Raw genomic sequence first — 19,836 nt, forward strand, 5'->3', positions numbered from 1 at the left:
ATGTCGGGGTTTATATGGACTGGCTTCTCTATAGTGGATGTTTGTAACTTGTTGGTGACAAATTTCAATAATAAATAAAGCACACAGCTACTTGCTTTAAAACAATATATTAAAACAAGTGTAACTTATATACAAATGTTCGTTCTTTTATTGATTATCTAGAGTTGTAAGTAATTATTTGTTTTTCGCCAAATTCCACACAAGCTGGTTGAGTCACTTTGAATTACAATTGACAAAACCAGCTATTCTTCTCTGGTCTGTTGTTACAATACACTTCGTGATAATTTCACTTTAAAATTTGCCACTGTATGATCAATATAGCTACGCTCACGACCTAGATCTAGCTCAAGAACTAAATATTCAACATGTATTCATATTTTAAAAGAGGTCTACTCTCCATAATTCTCCACGCACTACTAGATATGGAAGAAATGCAACAATATAATAATCACCAGTTCATAACAACTTAACTACAGAACGTCTAATTTGTAAACAGTTACGTAAATAAAATTTCCATAAACTATCCTTTCTAAAAATAACTAAATTTAACACTATATAAATTACTTTAATGTAGATCTAACAAATGATAAACTTCGAAAGCAGTTTCTTTTACTGCTTAAAATGTGAAGTCTGTTTTAGTATTTTCTGATTATTTTCACTATTATACTGTTTTGTTATTGTAGATGAACCACCACTGATCCCTGAACCAGTAAACGAGGAATGTCCGAGTAATTTCTCCAATTGGCTTGACCTCGGAGGTCATTACTGCTACTATATTGAAGACAAAACTAGAGTGCAGTGGGGTGAGGCATCACGAAAATGTGTAATCAAAAGTAAGTTACTGAAGTTACCTTAATTTAGTAAGGGATGGAAAGCAAGTAGCTCAAGCTACTTTAAGGTAATAGAGAATGGAAAGTCAGTTACTCATGTTACATATTATAATTTATCTCAGATGAGTCTCCGATTTATTATGTTATGTACGTTACGTATTACGATTTCAAATAGCAAAAAATTTAATTTTAATTTGAAAGTTAACTGAATTTCGATATGTATCAAATTTATTATATTTGCTAACAAGATTAATACACAATATTTTATTCTTAACATAAATATATTTTAATATACAAACAACAGTACAATTTAATTATACGGTTATTACAAATATTGGTTTATATACAACAGTTTTACAAACTTACAAACGATACTGAGCCTTCTATCTTGTCTAGAATTGAATATTTTATCGATGGTTCAAGTCCACAATGAACAAATTAATTCTGAGCTGATATTGTTATATCTTATTTAAGCTAGTTAGCTGTCTTTTGTTGGCTTACCTCACACCGTTTACAAGCTGACTTTTTACCGATGAAGATATTTAATGTCGTCGCAGAAATACAAACGACTGAAGTTAAATCATTGAAGTTTGTAATGTTCGAAATCTATATACGTTCCTGATCAAATATCTGTAGTTTTCCGGTTAGTAAGCGTTTATCACGATTATAGATTCCAAGGCTTATAGAAAACTGACTGCAGCTACTAAAAATATTCTATTTCTGTCTCTCGACACGTTGGTTTACATTCTCGTTAGGCGAGATTCTTGAAAGTTCAACAATATTCGAAGAATATTTACGTAAGACATATATTGTTGATCCTTGCTTTCAAGAATCTTCTACAAATTTAGAGAACAGGCAGTACTTGCACAATATTCAAAATATATGTTACATGCATCAAATTAAAGCAAACGTAAGTATTAAAATAAATGTATAGCACTAAATCCGTTACATTCAATCTACCATAATTTAGTAAAAAGTGGATACCAAGTTACTCAAGATACTTTATTCTCGTAAAGAGTGGAAAGTCAGTTACTTAATTCAATTTACTTTAGTAAATAATTGAAAGTAACTACTCAACATAGCTTAATTTGATGAATAATAGAAAATAAAGTTATTCAAGTTACCTTAATTTAGTAAATAACGGAAAGTAAGTTATTCAAGCTATTTAAATTTAGTAAATAATGTAAAGACTGTAATGTGGACTATAATACATATTAATATAAAGGATATAATATATATTATAGCTTTATGTATTATGTGTTGTATTATTGCTTATTTCCAGAGAGTTGACAGTAATCGAATAGAATTCGATAAATTAGATGATTATATGAAAATAGCTTTAGAGCAGTGTTTCTCAAACCATGGGTTACAATCTAAACTACGTCGTAAGAATGTTTTAAAAGGTCAGAAACCGACAAAATTTGAAAATATATAGTTAATTATTTAATTTTGTTTGTCATAAGAAATTTGTGTCGGGGATATTGTATTTTTAATAATATATTCTTTATTTATTCCCTTAAGGTTTTACAATAATAATCATAGTATATAAACTAAGCCTACTATAACCATTACTGATGACACGTTTCTATAACAGAAATCATAATGTCGACTGAGATACAACAAACGGAGTTGTGGTTGGAACATTGCATTTATGGGAGTCATTTGTTACAACAATTATTATGTTGTGAATACCTTTTCTAAGCTGGCGTAACATAAGTTTGATTGATTATACTTATCATAAGACATTAGTATTCTTTTAAATTTCTAATATTACGTTAGTATTCAATCATTTAGTTTTGGTTTTAAAGGAAGACTGCAATTCTCTGTTCAGTCAGATGGAATATTTTGATGATATTTGTACAGTCAGCAACATTGATTTCAAATATCTTGATCACCGAAGAACACCGATTTAATTAAACATTGTGCCTGGTTTAAAATCTGTCCAAAAGCAAAAGGTCTAAGTTTCAATTGAATTTAAATCTAATCTAATAATACTAAGCTAAACATTACGTAATATATTGTTTTTCAGTAGGTTTAGTCTTTCCTGATAACCCATCGAAAAGATCAAGATATTAGCATTTCTTAAGGTAAAGATACAGAAAGGGTTGAAACATAATTATATTAATTATTATCTATGTATTTAGATAATTTGGCTCGTTTCAGTTTCATAGAGTCAGTTATACACCACTTCTTTTAACTGTGTTGACGAGCAGACTCAGAAAAATATGTCTTTCTTACCTAGAGCCCATTAAGTGTGTTTTTCGATGTAACTTAAGCTTCATTCACATGGATGACTTCAGGTATTTTATTGTTCACGAATTCAGCCTTGTTTATTTGTTTTGAATATTTCAAGTAATGATTTGTGTTCCAGATACCACTCTTGTAAGTATTCATTCAGAGCACGAACTACGAATGTTGCAACCGTACATCTCTTCTTTAAAAATTAACGTGTGGATCGGACTTGTTTTAAATGCAAACGGTAAGTGTTGATTAGAGCTATTAAAACTTATACATTTCAAAAAAGTTTTCGTAAGATTGCTAATAAAACATAACACAATTCAAGCATCATTGATAAAAATACTAACAAAATATTATATTCAGAAAGTGTTAGTAATGTTGTTAATAAAACTAACATATTGTACTGCGGACGTTGTTATTAATATGCTAATTAAACCTAACGCACTTCAGATATTGTTAGTGAAACTAATAATGACTCCTAACACATTTCAGACATTGTTGTGGAGCTGCTAATGAAACTTAACATATTTCAAATATTGTTGATTAAGCTGCTAATCAAACCTAACACATTTCAGCTATTGTTGTGGAGCTGCTAATAAAACTTAACACATTTCAAATATTGTTGATTAAGCTGCTAATCAAACCTAACACATTTCAGACATTGTTGGCAAGTTACTAGTAAAGAGTGTAACAGTTAGATATCCACTTTATCATATCTTTGTGAATGGGTTCTATAGAATATAAAGTACAAGTTCAACATAGATCACTACTTCAATAGAGTATTCAGATAGATTATTTTTCATTATAGTTCGAGTACTGAGTGTTGTTTCTTATTGACAGTGTTAATATCAGTAAAGGATAATTTCTCTGCATTTTAATGAAAGAATTAAAGCTTTGTGTTATTATTATATTGGACTCATTAGGTGGCTTTAGGTGGATCGATTATAGTCCTGTGGAATACACAAACTGGGGGGATAAAGAACCGAATAATCCGGCAACTGACCATTGTGTGCAACTGCAAACTGAAGACATGGTTTGGAAAACTTCTAAATGCACCCTTTACTCAGGATATATTTGTATGGTGAAGAAAGGTCGGTTTCTCAGTGGTCTTGTCGATCTATTGTATATTTATTACACTCTGCTAGATGTTAATACAAAATTTGTTAATTCTCTGCAATAACTTGCAGTTACAACCATGATATATTCATCTGTTTCTTGGCATATTTTGTATTTTCATGACAAGGGAACACACTAACTTAAGTAATGGGTAATGGAACAAACTATATTTTTTGTGATTTTATAACATTTTTTATTTCCAAATAAAAATCATTTTCAGCCTTATTCATGAGACGTGTTCATTGATATTTACTTATTCATCAGACGTGTTTATTGGTATTTACTTGTTCATCAGACGTGTTCATTGGTATTTACTTGTTCATCAGACCTGTTCATTTGTATTTACTTGTTCATCAGACGTGTTCATTTGTATTTACTTGTTCATCAGACGTGTTCATTGGTATTTACTTGTTCATCAGACGTGTTCATTGGTTCATTTGTATTTACTTATTCATCAGACGTGTTTATTGGTATTTACTTGTTCATCAGACGTGTTCATCGGTATTTATTTATTCATCAGACGTGTTCATTGGTATTTACTTATTCATCAGACGTGTTCATTTGTATTTACTTGTTCATCAGACGTGTTCATTTGTAGTTACTTATTCATCAGACGTGTTCATTGGTATTTACTTATTCATCATTGGTATTTACTTATTCATCAGACGTGTTTATTGGTATTTACTTGTTCATCAGACGTGTTCATTGGTATTTACTTGTTCATCAGACGTGTTCATTGGTATTTACTTATTCATCACACGTGTTCATTTATATTTACTTATTCATCAGACGTGTTCATTTGTATTTACTTATTCATCAGACGTGTTCATTTGTATTTACTTGTTCATCAGACGTGTTCATTTGTATTTACTTATTCATCAGACGTGTTTATTTGTATTTACTTATTCATCAGACGTGTTTATTTGTATTTACTTATTCATCAGACGTGTTCATTTGTAGTTACTTATTCATGAGACGTGTTCATTGGTATTTACTTATTCATGAGACGTGTTCATTGGTATTTACTTATTCATCAGACGTGTTTATTGGTATTTACTTGTTCCTCAGACGTGTTTATTTGTATTTACTTATTCATCAGACGTGTTCATTGGTATTTACTTATTCATCAGACGTGCTTATTTGTATTTGCTTATTCATGAGACGTGTTCATTGGTATTTACTTGTTCATCAGACGTGTTTATTGGTATTTACTTATTCATGAGACGTGTTCATTGGTATTTACTTATTCATCAGACGTGTTCATTGGTATTTACTTGTTCATCAGACGTGTTCATTTGTATTTACTTATTCATTAGACGTGTTTATTTGTATTTACTTATTCATGAGACGTGTTCATTGGTATTTACTTATTCATCAGACGTGTTTATTTGTATTTACTTATTCATGAGACGTGTTCATTTGTATTTACTTATTCATTAGACGTGTTTATTTGTATTTACTTATTCATGAGACGTGTTCATTGGTATTTACTTATTCATCAGACGTGTTTATTGGTATTTACTCATTCATGAGACGTGTTCATTGGTATTTACTTGTTCATCAGACGTGTTTATTGGTATTTACTTATTCATGAGACGTGTTCATTGGTATTTACTTGTTCATCAGACGTGTTTATTTGTATTTACTTCTTCATGACACGTGTTCATTGGTATTTACTTCTTCATCAGACGTGTTCATTGGTATTTACTTATTCATGAGACGTGTTCATTGGTATTTACTTGTTCATCAGACGTGTTCATTTGTATTTACTTATTCATCAGACGTGTTCATTTGTATTTACTTATTCATCAGACGTGTTTATTTGTATTTACTTATTCATGAGACGTGTTCATTGGTATTTACTCATTCATCAGACGTGTTTATTGGTATTTACTTGTTCCTCAGACGTGTTTATTTGTATTTACTTATTCATCAGACGTGTTCATTGGTATTTACTTATTCATCAGACGTGCTTATTTGTATTTGCTTATTCATGAGACGTGTTCATTGGTATTTACTTGTTCATCAGACGTGTTTATTGGTATTTACTTATTCATGAGACGTGTTCATTGGTATTTACTTATTCGTCAGACGTGTTCATTGGTATTTACTTGTTCATCAGACGTGTTCATTTGTATTTACTTATTCATTAGACGTGTTTATTTGTATTTACTTATTCATGAGACGTGTTCATTGGTATTTACTTATTCATCAGACATGTTTATTGGTATTTACTTGTTCATCAGACGTGTTCATTGGTATTTACTTGTTCATCAGACGTGTTTATTGGTATTTACTTATTCATCACACGTGTTCATTTATATTTACTTATTCATCAGACGTGTTTATTTGTATTTACTTATTCATGAGACGTGTTTATTGGTATTTACTTATTCATCAGACGTGTTTATTGGTATTTACTCATTCATGAGACGTGTTCATTGGTATTTACTTATTCATCAGACGTGTTCATTTGTATTTACTTGTTCATCAGACGTGTTTATTGGTATTTACTTATTCATGAGACGTGTTCATTGGTATTTACTTGTTCATCAGACGTGTTTATTGGTATTTACTTCTTCATGAGACGTGTTCATTGGTATTTACTTATTCATCAGACGTGTTCATTGGTATTTACTTATTCATGAGACGTGTTCATTGGTATTTACTTGTTCATCAGACGTGTTCATTTGTATTTACTTATTCATCAGACGTGTTCATTGGTATTTACTTGTTCATCAGACGTGTTCATTGGTATTTACTTGTTCATCAGTTTAATTTATCAGTGTAAGACTAAAGGGAAGGCAGCTAATCATCACCACCCACCGTCAACTCTTGGGATACTCTTTTACCAACGAGTAAAAGATTTACAACGATTTACCATCACTGTTTGTTTGTTTGTTTTTTGGAATTTCGTACAAAGCTAGTCGAGGGCTATCTGTGCTAGCCGTCCCTAATTTTACAGTGTAAGACTAGAGGGAAGGCAGCTAGTCATCACCACCCACCGCCAACTGTTGGGCTACTCTTTTACCAACGAATAGTGGGATTGACCGTCACATTATAACGCCCCCACGGCTGGGAGGGCGAGCATGTTTGGCGCGACACGGATGCGAACCCGCGACCCTCAGATTACGAGTCGCACGCCTTAACGCGCTTGGTCAGATTTACCATCACATTTAACGTCTCTATGGCTAAAAGGGCAAGCATGTTTGATGTGACGGGGATTCGAACTCATGACTCTCAGATTATGAATATTTTATTGTCTAACAAAGTTTCCTAATAATAAGTGTTATCCAGAACGTGTTATCACAGAAAATATAATTATCTAACAAAGTTTTCTAACAATAGGTTTAATTAAATACGTTTTATCACAGAATATTTTATTGTCTAACAAAGTTTTCTAACAATATTAAATATTTTCACTTGAGGTGAAAATTATTGAAAACTAACATCATTGTAGCAAACAAGATGAAAACAATGTAATTTTAGTTGAACTCTCTTCACTACCATGAGTCACGCTTATAAAACCATTTAATTTTTAGTGTGAAAATTTACTTATTGTTTTCCTGATGAAGAAAATATATTTTTGAATGCTCTTGACGTTTTCAGTCAGTGTTTTGTATTATTAATGAATTTATTCGTGTAGAAATTATCAATTCACAATCGATATCATAATGATCTCAAAATCATTTTATATTTCTAGTTCCTGGACAACCAGATGTGAAAGAGATTCCAGTAGGTAAGTACATCATTGAAAGCTGTTATGTGCATGTTATAAAATCAGAAATAGAGCCATTTCCTCTTTCATGGCTGTCCCCGCTCGCATATGGTAATTAAAAAAAAAATAAACCCATGCGTTGTATTTGAGGAAGCCATTGAATCTCCAATTAAACTGTTAAAAGGCCTGCGCAATTATTAAAAGCAACCCATTCCATAAGCTAATCATTTTGTTAAAAAATAAAACTAACTTAATCAGACCCTGTCCATATTTCGAGACCTTAAACTTATACCATCTGGTCCTCGTGTCTTCAAAATTCAGCACAACAAAGTCATAAGCCTTCATTGACTCAGACCACAGGATAATATTGTAAACTTCATTAACGTTATCTCTTACTCTTCCACTATTAAGAGGTCTCAACCTATCATTGTGATATAATTTTTACATTATTGGAACCATTCTGCTAAACCTCTTCTGAATCTTTTCCAGTAAGTCAATATTCTTCAAGATAAAAAGTAAGGACTAACTAGGGATATGAATATAATAATAATTAACTCGTTTGGTTTTGAGTCTACTTATAAGATATATCCCCTATGTTTTATATATATATAGCTATATTTTAACTCTGGCAACAAATCAGACTCCTCCCTCCAGTTATGGAGTCAGTTCGCAGTACTTTTATCACTGTACTTCAGTTTACAAGGAAGCGATTAGTCAGCATAACATATTGCTACAAACCTTTTAATGAACGTCTTTAGAACAATCAAACATCCCACTACTTGACCTATCTAAGTGGATCTTTAACTCTGAAAAATCACACCACATCTCCAGATATTCACCAATTACTCTAGGTTTATCATGAAAATCACACCACATCTCCAGATATTCACCAATTACTCTAGGTTTATCATGAAAATCACACAACATCTCCAGATATTCACCAATTACTCTGGGCCTACCATGAAAATCACACCACATCTCCAGATATTCACCAATTACTCTAGGCCTACCATGAAAATCACACCACATCTCCAGATATTCACCAATTACTCTAGGCCTACCATGAAAATCACACCACATCTCCAGATATTCACCAATTACTCTTGGCCTATCATGAAAATCACACCACATCTCCAGATATTCACCAATTACTCTAGGCCAACCATGAAAATCACACCACATCTACAGATATTCGCCCTAGGCCTGTCATTGATATATTTTCGTTTAAGCCTTAAATCCTGCTGAATATTTCAGACGAATTATTTGAGACGAACGTGAGCAATTACTGAACTCTTGAAGGCCTGTTTATTTTACAAGAAAGCCACAATGTATCTACTTACCACTAGAGAACCTCATGAAGGAGTTATTCATACCTTAAGAAGTTCTTATCATTTTCATTTCCATCATATTTTTTTCTTGTATGCAGATGTTGTCTTGTCGCTAAAACTAAACTGTCAACCTGATTTATAATGCCCTGTTATAATTCTAAAGTTATAATTTGCCTACGTATTAAAATTCTAAACTTAAAATTTGCCTACACTATTATAATTCTATAATAAAATTGTAATCTGCCTACACTGTTATAATTCTAAAGTTATAATTTGCCTACATGTTATAATTTTAAACTTACAATTTGCCCAAAGTGTTTTAATTGTATAATAAATTTATAATATCCTTACATTTATGTACTTCTTAATTTACAATTTGCCTAAATTGTTATAATTTTATAATTATAATATTTCCCTACATTGATATAATTCTATAACAAAATTAAATTCTGAAACATTGCTATAATTTTATAATAAAATTATGATCTACCTACTTTGATAAATTCTAGAATTATAATTTGCCTATATTGTTATAATTCTAAAATTATAATCTTCATACATTGTTATAATCCTAAAGTTACAATCTCCCTACAAATTTATAATTCTATAAGAAATTTATGATCTACCTATATTGTTATAATTTTAGAGATAGAATTACCCTACATTTTTATAATTCTAAAGTTACATTGTGACTACTTCGTTATAATTCTAGTTATAATCTGTCCCCATTGTTATAATGTTAAAGTTACAATTTGCCTACAATGCTCTTATTCTATAATGAAATTAAAATTTCCCTACATTGATATAACTCTACAATGAAGTTATAATCTGCCTATTCTGTTATAATTCTAAAATTATGATCTGTCTACATTGTTATAATACTAGCATAATAATCTTCTAAATTGTTATAATTCAAAAACTATAATCTGCCTAACTGTTATGATCTTAAAGTTATAGTCTGTCTGTATTGTTATAATTCTATAATAAAGTTATGGTCTGTCCGTATTGTTATAATACTAAAGTTACCATTTCTCTACATTATTATAATACTAAAGTTACCATTTCTCTACATTATTATAATACTAAAGTTACCATTTCTCTACATTATTATAATACTAAAGTTACCATTTCTCTACATTATTATAATTCTAAAGTTAAAATTTGCCTTCATCGTTATATTTCGGAAATTACAATTTGCCTACATAATTATAATTAGAATCTGCCTCCATTGTTATAATTTTAAAGTTACAATTTGCCTACATTGTTATTATTCTATAATGAAGTTATAATTTGCCTATTTTGTTATAATACTATAATAAATTATAACCTGCATCCACTGTTATAATTCTAAATTTACGATCTGCTTAAATTGTTATACTTTTCAAATTATAATCTGCCTACATTCTTATAATTCGAAAATTATAATCTTCTTAAATTGTTATAATCCTTAAGTTATAGTCTGATTACAATATTTTAAATTTTTATTAAAGTTATAGGCTGCCCACATTATTGACTTATAAAATCACAATTTACCTACATTGTTATACTTCTAAATTTATAATCTGCCTACGTTGTTATAATTCTAAAGTTACAATTTGCGTAAATTACTATAATTCTATAATAAAATTATAATCTTTCAATACTGTTATAATTCTAAAGTTATGATCTGCCTACAATTTGTAATTTTAAAATTATAATCTGCCTGCATTGTTAAAATGCAAAGTTAGAATTTACCTGCATTGTTATAATCCTAAAGTTATAGTCTGCCTATAATTTATAATAAAATTATAACCTGCCTACATTGTTATACTTCTAGAATTATAATCTTCTTTCATTATTATTATAAAATTATAATTTACCTGTACTGTCTTTTGTTTGTTTGTTTGGAATTTCGCACAAAGCTACTCGAGGGTTATCTGTGCTAGCCGTCCCTAATTTAGCAGTGTAAGACTAGAGGGAAGGCAGCTAGTCATCACCACCCACCGCCAACTCTTGGGCTACTTTTTTACCAACGAAAAGTGGGATTGACCGTCACATTATACGCCCCCACGGCTGGGAGGGCGAGCATGTTTAGCGCGACGCGGGCGCGAACCCGTGACCCTCGGATTACGAGTCGCACGCCTTACGCGCTTGGCCATGCCGGGCCGCCTGTACTGTCATAACCCTAACTTATAATCTGTTTACAGTATTATAATTTTAATAAAGTAATAGTCTACCTAGATTGTTATAACTCTAAAGTTATAATTCGCTTATATTGTTATAATTTCAAAGATAGAATTTGCCTAGATTACTATAATTATATAATAAAATTATATCTTCCTACATAGTTATAATTCAAAAATTGTAATCTACCTACATTTTTATATTTCTAAAATTATAATCTGCCTACATTATTATAATCCTAAAGTTATAGTCTGTTTACAGTATTATAATTTTTAATAAATTTATAATCTGTTTACATTGTTATTATTCTACAGTTTCAATTTGCTTAGATTGCTCTAATTCTATAACAAAATTATAATCTGACTACATTGCTGTAACTCTATTTTAAAATTAATATCTGCCTAGACTATTATAATCCTAAAGTTATCGTCTGCCTTAAATTTTATAATTATATAATAAAGTTATATTCTTTCTACAATGTGATAATTCTAAAGTTATAATCTATTTATGCTTATATTGTTATAATTTTAAATTTATCATTTGCCTAGATTTATATAATTTTATAATAAAATTATAATCTACATACATTGCTGTGATTCTAAATTTACAATTTGCCTACTTTGTTATAATTCCGTAATAAACTTATAATCTGTACACAGTGTTATAATTCTATACTATAATTATAATTTCCCTACTTTGTTATAATTCCGTAATAAACTTATAATCTGTACACAGTGTTATAATTCTATACTATAATTATAATTTCCCTACTTTGTTATAATTCCGTAATAAACTTATAATCTGTACACAGTGTTATAATTCTATACTATAATTACAATTTGCCTACTTTGTTATAATTCCGTAATAAACTTATAATCTGTACACAGTGTTATAATTCTATACTATAATTACAATTTGCCTACTTTGTTATAATTCCGTAATAAACTTATAATCTGTACACAGTGTTATAATTCTATACTATAATTATAATTTCCCTACTTTGTTATAATTCCGTAATAAACTTATAATCTGTACACGGTGTTATAATTCTATACTATAATTATAATTTCCCTACATTGTTATAGTTCTAAAGTTGTAATCTTCCAATATTGTTGTTTTCTAAAGTTAAAATTTGCCTAAATTGCTTTAGTTCTGTAACAAAATTTTGATCTTCTCACACTATTTTTAGAACTATATTTAGTTTTATCCTGTTCTTAGATCATAATTGCCAAATCAATTAAAAACATACCAGCATCAAAATAAGTGTTTGAAAATTCGGTATTACACAAAATTTTTAACTGTTTCAAAAGATTCAAGCATTAAAGTAAGTTGTATTTTATTTCATACTGCATTCCTTAATAACATGTAATGACAAATTCTTAGAATCTTTGGAAATGTATTTTAAAAGTTTAGCTTTGATGTTAAAGTTAAAAACTTTGTTTAATTGAATTAATGCCAGTAATTTGAACAGAAACCAAGGAATTCGAAGTTAATGGTTGCCTTATAGAAGGGTGACAACATGCATATTGAGTTTAAAAGGAAAAAATAACAGAAACAGGTTCAGTTGGCATCATTCTTCTAGAAAGAAACAGTATTATCATGAACAGGGTTAAGATGTGGATAGAGGATTCTCTCATTAAGTATACTGATAAGGTTTTTTGCAGTAAAAGTGACAAAAATATAGGGACCGGAATTATAACAGTGCAAGCAGATTATAATTTTATTATAGAATTATAACAATTTAGAGAAATTGTAACTTTAGAAGTATATCAATGAAGGGAGATTATAACTTTATTATAGAATTAGAACAATGTGGGCAAACTATAGAATTATAACAATTTAGAGAAATTGTAACTTTAGAAGTATATCAATGAAGGGAGATTATAACTTTATTATAGAATTAGAACAATCTGGGCAAACTATAGAATTATATCAATGTAGGTAGAAAATAATTTTATTTTATATTTATAGCAATGTAGACAAATTGCAACTTTAGGATTAAAATAATGTATTATAGAATTATGAAATGATAAGCATACTATAACTTTAGGATTGTAACAATTTAGGTAGACTTTAATGTTATCATGGAGCTATAATAAAGTAGATAGACTATAACTTAATTAAAAATTATATTATTGTAAGTATATTATAACTTTAGGATTATAACAATGTAGGAAAATTATAACTTTATAATTATAACAATGTAGACAGATTATAATTATAGAATTATACACTATACAGGAATTATAATTTTATTATCGAATTATAGAAGCGAGGGAAAAATGTTACTGTAGAATTATAACAATGTAGTCAAATTATTTCAGTGTAAGCAGATTATAATTTTAGAATTATAACAATGTAGATGGACTATAACGTTGTTATAATATCATAGCATTGTAGACAGACTATACCTTTAGGATTATAACAGTTTAGGTGGATTATATCTTTAGGATTATAAGAATGTGGGTATACTATAATTCTAGAATTATAAGAATATAGACAGAGTGTAATATTAGGATTATAATAATATAGACAGATTGTAATATTAGAATTGTAGAAATATAGACAGATCATAGTTTTCTAACAGTACATGCATGTTTTGTGAATATATTTGGATTATTGACCAAAATATTTATTTGATGTGAGGCAGACCAAGAGTGAATACCTGTTTAAAATTGTTTCTATACATTTTCAGACAATAACGAGAAACGGATTGCTCCGTGGGCAGTGGCCGTCATCTGTCTGAGTATGATAATATTAGCAGGGATTATGATAAGTCTGTGGTTTATTAAACGGAAAGAAAATACCCCTTTGAAATCCCCCCCTCTTTCGTTCGACAACATCATGTATGTCTCAGGAACAGAAACTCTCTCTTCACCAGAAGTAACCACGAGTTCTTCAGCGTGAACACTTCCTGTAGTTGATATCTGTTGTGTTTTTACCTTGATTGTTGTTGTTGTTGTGTAGTTTCTAATTTATCGGTGTATTTCTAAAACAATAAATTGGATACTTGTATCTTATAAATAAACTGTTTACAGATGAACAAAAGACAAAGAGTTCTGGAGGTTTAGTTTGTTTTGTTACTTTCAGTGCTGTATAATCTGATATTAATTAGAAACAACAACCGGGGAAGTAAATGGACAGATTAAAGTTTAATTTCACACACCCACAACAACAACATCTTCAAATGATGCTCTTATTTAAAAATAACCTAAGATAAAATTAATTGATATATGAGAATTAAAAATTGAGAAACCCGATGAATTGTCGCTCTAAATTCCTTTAGGGAAGTAGAAAGTTGTAGTTTCATTATATCTGGTTTATTAGTTTGGCGTTCAAACTACTTTTTTTTTCGTTTATTAATGCAATACATAAATATTAATTAAACAAAGATCCATATATAAGTATGTTCATAACATAAGCCTATATTTATCAGTTACTTCTACTTACTCTCATGTTTATCACAGTATTTTGTTCTCGCCACTGATATGCTTACGTCATAGTTTTACTTTTGCTGCTGTAAAAGATTTACTTTATAACACGACGCTTCTTTATTTCACAATTCATAATTTTATGAATACCCTTAATGTGTTATTGTTTTAAAATAATTAAAATAGTCATTTATATATGGCCAGGTGGTGAAGGCACTCGACTCGTAATCCGAGGGTCGCGGGTTCGAATCCCTGTCACACCAGACATGCTCGCCCTTTCAGCCGTGGGAGCTTTATTATGTGACGGGCAATTTAACTATTCGTTGGTAAAAGAGTAGCCCAAGAGTTGGCGGTGGGTGGTGATGACTGGCTGCCTTCCCGCTTGTCTTACACTGCTGAATTAGAGACGGCTAGCGCAGATAGCTCTCGAGTAGCTTTGATATGGATAGAGAAATCTGTTACTATGCTCATCAAATAAAATTAACGATGAATTAGACAAAATAAGACAATACTTCGTCAACATCAATAAGTTTCCTCCACAAACCGTAGGAAACATTATACACACACACCTAGACAGAAAGCAAAATCAACTAACAACAGTAAATATACCCCATGATTTAAAAAATCACGAAACCATATACTGCTGCATACCATATATTCCCGACATCAGAAGATAAATATCCAACATTTGGCAATAACAAGTAACAAAATATGACATTCCAGTTAATACCAAATTTATTCAAAAACCAGACACAAAACTGAGGTCTATACTATGTAAAACTACACTGACAAACACAACACCAACATTATTTATAAAATACAATGTGATAACTGTCACGACTTCTATATTGGAGAAACATGTAGAACAATGGAAACCAGATTCAAAGAACAAAAATACACTTTCACACGTTTTCGAACACTGCAAATCAAATAAACACAACATAACCATAGAAAACACCCAAATACTGAATAAAGAAACAAACATAAACAAACAGAAAATTAAAGAAGCTTTACTTATACAACAACTCAAGCCCAAAATAAACCAACACAAAGGAACACCTTTATACATATATTAATAAATATATCCAACATCTAAGCACGCCCTCTACATTCCTACACTCAATTACACAACCGCCTTCAAACATGTGGTGAACTACCGGTCAGTAACCCTTTCTTTCTTTGTGAACCTGACGATGACCGAAGAAGGTCGAAACGTTGTTCGCTCCTCTATTAGTGCTTTTTCTATTCATACCAGCCGTTTTTACATATGTATGAAAGTCCAATATAATTTGAAGCAGATGGGGTATTCTTCACCTAAGTGTCCAGCTAACTTGCGTTTCCCAGTGTTTGATCTGATTGGGTGTAAAGGCTTATTTTTAAGCTTCGTTTTATTACCATCTTTGTGAGAGTTCTTATTTTAAACATAGTTTTGTCTACAGTTACTGGTGATATGTCTTCAAAGTTACGATTAAAATACCTGTTCTCTTGTGGTTTATTTTCTCCATTTTTTGCAACTAGTTTTAAATTTAATTAATTAATTAATTAAACTTAAATCCAATTTCTTATAGTATATTGGCTCGCGAAGCTGATTATTCAGTACTACTTTATCTGAAAATTTAACACTTCATTTTGTATCTTTATTTTTTATCTGAATGGATTCAAGTTCCATTCTCAACTGAGAAGATTTATTTTAAGATGTGTTTTTGCTTTGATTCAACATAATTTTTATATCCTTGTTTGTTATTGCATCTATAAATTGGCTAGGTGCCAATGAATCCTTCACTTCATACGGTGGATAAAGTTATCATAATTGGACAAATCCTTGCAAGTCTTAAACAAGTTTGGCTAAAGTTTCTTCTTTCTTTCTGTACATTGCTCTTGACACTTTTTGATAGAGCGTTACTCTGAACCAGTTGGATAAAGTAGTTAACAGTTGTTTATATTTCTTACAACTCTTAAGGAAACTACTTCCCGAAAGGAACGTGTTTTGGTCAGCTTAACACGTGAGAATCGAAATAAATCTTTGAAAAGTTTATAACAGGAATTGTATGAGCACGTTATTTTTAAGGTATCTAGAAGAACGATGAATAGAATTTGATCAAACCAGATTATTTGCAAGAAAAGCTGTCAGTAAACCAATATTAACTGGAAGTCATCATATCCACCACATTACTTAAGCAAGATAGCACGTCAACTTATAGTTTGGACAATGGCGACATTATCATAATTTCATATTAGCTTTGATTTTGGCTTATTAAAGTAAGTAGTAGGATTCTTGTCCGGCATGTTCCTTGAAAACAGATGAGGGAAGGTCTTCTTTCGCACATGGAACACGAGAAGGTGGTGCGGTATATTTTTGGGCAGCTATTCATCATGATGGAAACTGCTCTTCATATTCAGACAGGAAAAGGTCAATGGCGCATCCAACAGGCTTCACATGGAGGCGGTATTTCTGGAATATACTTGGGTAATGTTTAGCAATACATTTGTGTTCTAGGATATAAATCACATTGCGCGTATTGTAAGGAATTATCTCGACCAAGAGAAAATTACGGGATTGCCATGGCCAGCAAATTCTCCATATTGTAATAACATTGAGATATATTGTGCAGAACTGAGCTGTAAATTTGCTTGCCACGATCCTGAACTGGCTATCTTAGTTGAGTTATAGCGCCTCCTAGTGACAACCTGAAATTAAATCAAAATTAATTACATCAATAACCTCACTACAACATGCCATGTCACCTTGCGAGATTATTAGAGTGCGAGGAGGAACAACCAGTACTCAATGTTTAATATGAACTGACATAAATTTACAGACGTTTTTTATAATAATTTGGTGTTATATTTTGTCACTTGTTGTGATAAATGAAATGCTAAATTACACATACTTCTCTAGGTGACTGAAAGAATTGTTCGCTGTCATTATAAAAATTACATGGGTAGATGTTATTTAACATAACATACATTTCTCAGTTGTTCAGTGCTAAGTGCAACTGTATTCCACCTTAATAATAATAATTTCAGTTCTTACAAAATATGCAACTATTTTAAACCAAATTTATACACTTAGTAAAATACTGGACATTGACTGTAAGAAGCTGCAGGTGCTAGTGCTTCCGCCATCTTGTTGAATGTATTGTCTCTATACAATAATAATACACTCAGAAAAGTAACTGAAATGTCAGTTTTAAAACCAGTTTAATTTTGGTTTATCCTCTGTATAATATAGATCATTTCGACATCATACATTATATAAGTTTCTCATCAAAGTAAGTTAACCAACTTACTGCTGTTGCATTTACAAAGTATAAAATTTAGATACCAGTTTATAATATTTGATTCAGGGTGAACTTCAAATATTATTTCCATATCATCTTTATAATATACAGACGGGTAATAGATACAAAGTATTGGCCAGTTTCTCTGGATTGCTTGCTCACTGTGTTATACCAAACTAGGAACTCGCCTACTTTAATATCCTCAAATTCACGTGGTCTGGTGATACAATATATCTTTAGAATACGCAGGACATCTAGCTATAATGTGGTGCTTATTAACTCTAAGAATAAGAACCAAATTTATGTCAACCAATAAATACCTGAATTTGTGGTAAGCTAAACCACATGTGAGCTCTGTAAATACTTGACTGCTACAACTTCGTTGTGTTTTAGTTGTGTATATGTTAAATAGTGATTTTCATCTATACGTTGTCAAAATTACAGGTGGTTCGCGGTAGAAATTTCTTTTTCACTTTGTCTTTTAAATAAGATTTGTTTATTTTCTAGACTGGTCTGATGCTGCACCAGTATAAAATACTTTCACACCTTTAGATTGGTCTTATACTCTACCAATATAAAAAACTTTCACACCTTTAGATTGGTCTGATACTGTACCAATATAAAAAACTTTCACACCTTTAGATTGATCTGATACTGTACCAATATAAAATACCTTCACATCTATAGACTGGTCTGATACTGTACCAGTACGAAATATTTTCCTACCTTTACACTGGTCTGATGCTGTACCAGTATAAAACACTTTCACACCTTTATTGCTGAAAGGGCGAGCATTTTCGGGGTGACAGGGTTTGAACCCGCGACCGTCGGATTTCGAGTTGAGTGCCTTAACTACCTAGCCATGCCAGGCCAGGATGCTTTGTTTCTTATTTTGTTGTTGTAAAACACAAAGCTACAATATGGGCTATATGTGCTATGCCTACTGTGGGCTTATCACCTTGGAGAAGAAATTAGTCTACAAAGCGTAATACAAACATTAATATATAATGTTGTTTTTAAGTATAAATAATATATACAAGTGGGGAACTTAGTTGTATTATCCATAACTTTCAGTCACTGAAGAGATTAAAAAACAAAGCACGCAATTTATTATTACACACATTTTGTACAAAACTATCCAATGAATGATAGCCTATCATAAATGAATGGCAAAGTTAATGTTACGTTAGCGTTATTACCCAATGAATGATAGCCTATTATAAATCAATGGCGAAGTTAATGTTACGTTAGCGTTATGAATATTACATTAAAGGAAACATAATTCACAATCTCACTGTGTGTATAATTAAAATTCTTAAGTCACTTTACTTTCCTATTTAAATATCTTAAATTACTTGATTTCGTTTTCCACCTAATACTTCATGTCATGAACATTTCACGGTCTAAAATTGTTAATTTCTTTAGTTTTAATCTCAAAGTTATACTTGTCTTACGATGTTCGTCATGTTTAACATGCTGACACTGTTGGTACATAGGTTTCGATATACCAGGAGAAAAAGAAAAGTTAAATAAGTTATGAGACCTTTTGGAAACTTAATTATTGTTTTTAAAGATGTCTCATAAAATAAATATAGTCCAATTCTCAATGTCGACCAGCTCGTAACCCTAATAAACTGATAATAAAGACAACGATAATTCTAGTGCACGCTAACATATGAAGGGTTTCTCATCATCTTTTAACTCAAAGGACTCGTGTAGAAACTTATCAAC

The 19,836-nt window shown here is 30.6% G+C and overlaps 2 protein-coding genes across 2 annotated transcripts in view; both read left to right on the forward strand.

The window, feature by feature from the left end:
- LOC143249863 (macrophage mannose receptor 1-like) overlaps nt 1-14,466 on the forward strand; it is a 118,814-nt gene extending 104,348 nt beyond the window's left edge. The window contains exons 33-37 of the mRNA XM_076500424.1: nt 684-833; nt 3,202-3,309; nt 3,992-4,159; nt 7,888-7,923; nt 14,089-14,466. Coding sequence (XP_076356539.1) covers nt 684-833; nt 3,202-3,309; nt 3,992-4,159; nt 7,888-7,923; nt 14,089-14,300 — 674 coding nt within the window. The 3' untranslated portion in view covers nt 14,301-14,466. The remainder of the gene's footprint in view (nt 1-683; nt 834-3,201; nt 3,310-3,991; nt 4,160-7,887; nt 7,924-14,088) is intronic.
- Nucleotides 14,467-17,197: 2,731 nt separating this feature from the next.
- LOC143248188 (atrial natriuretic peptide receptor 1-like) overlaps nt 17,198-19,836 on the forward strand; it is a 65,605-nt gene continuing 62,966 nt past the window's right edge. Inside the window, exon 1 of the mRNA XM_076496620.1 lies at nt 17,198-17,291. Within this exon, the coding sequence (XP_076352735.1) occupies nt 17,198-17,291 (94 nt within the window). The remainder of the gene's footprint in view (nt 17,292-19,836) is intronic.

Source organism: Tachypleus tridentatus, chromosome 4 (genome assembly GCF_004210375.1).
Source record: "Tachypleus tridentatus isolate NWPU-2018 chromosome 4, ASM421037v1, whole genome shotgun sequence".
Classification (NCBI taxonomy): Eukaryota; Metazoa; Arthropoda; class Merostomata; order Xiphosura; family Limulidae; genus Tachypleus; species Tachypleus tridentatus.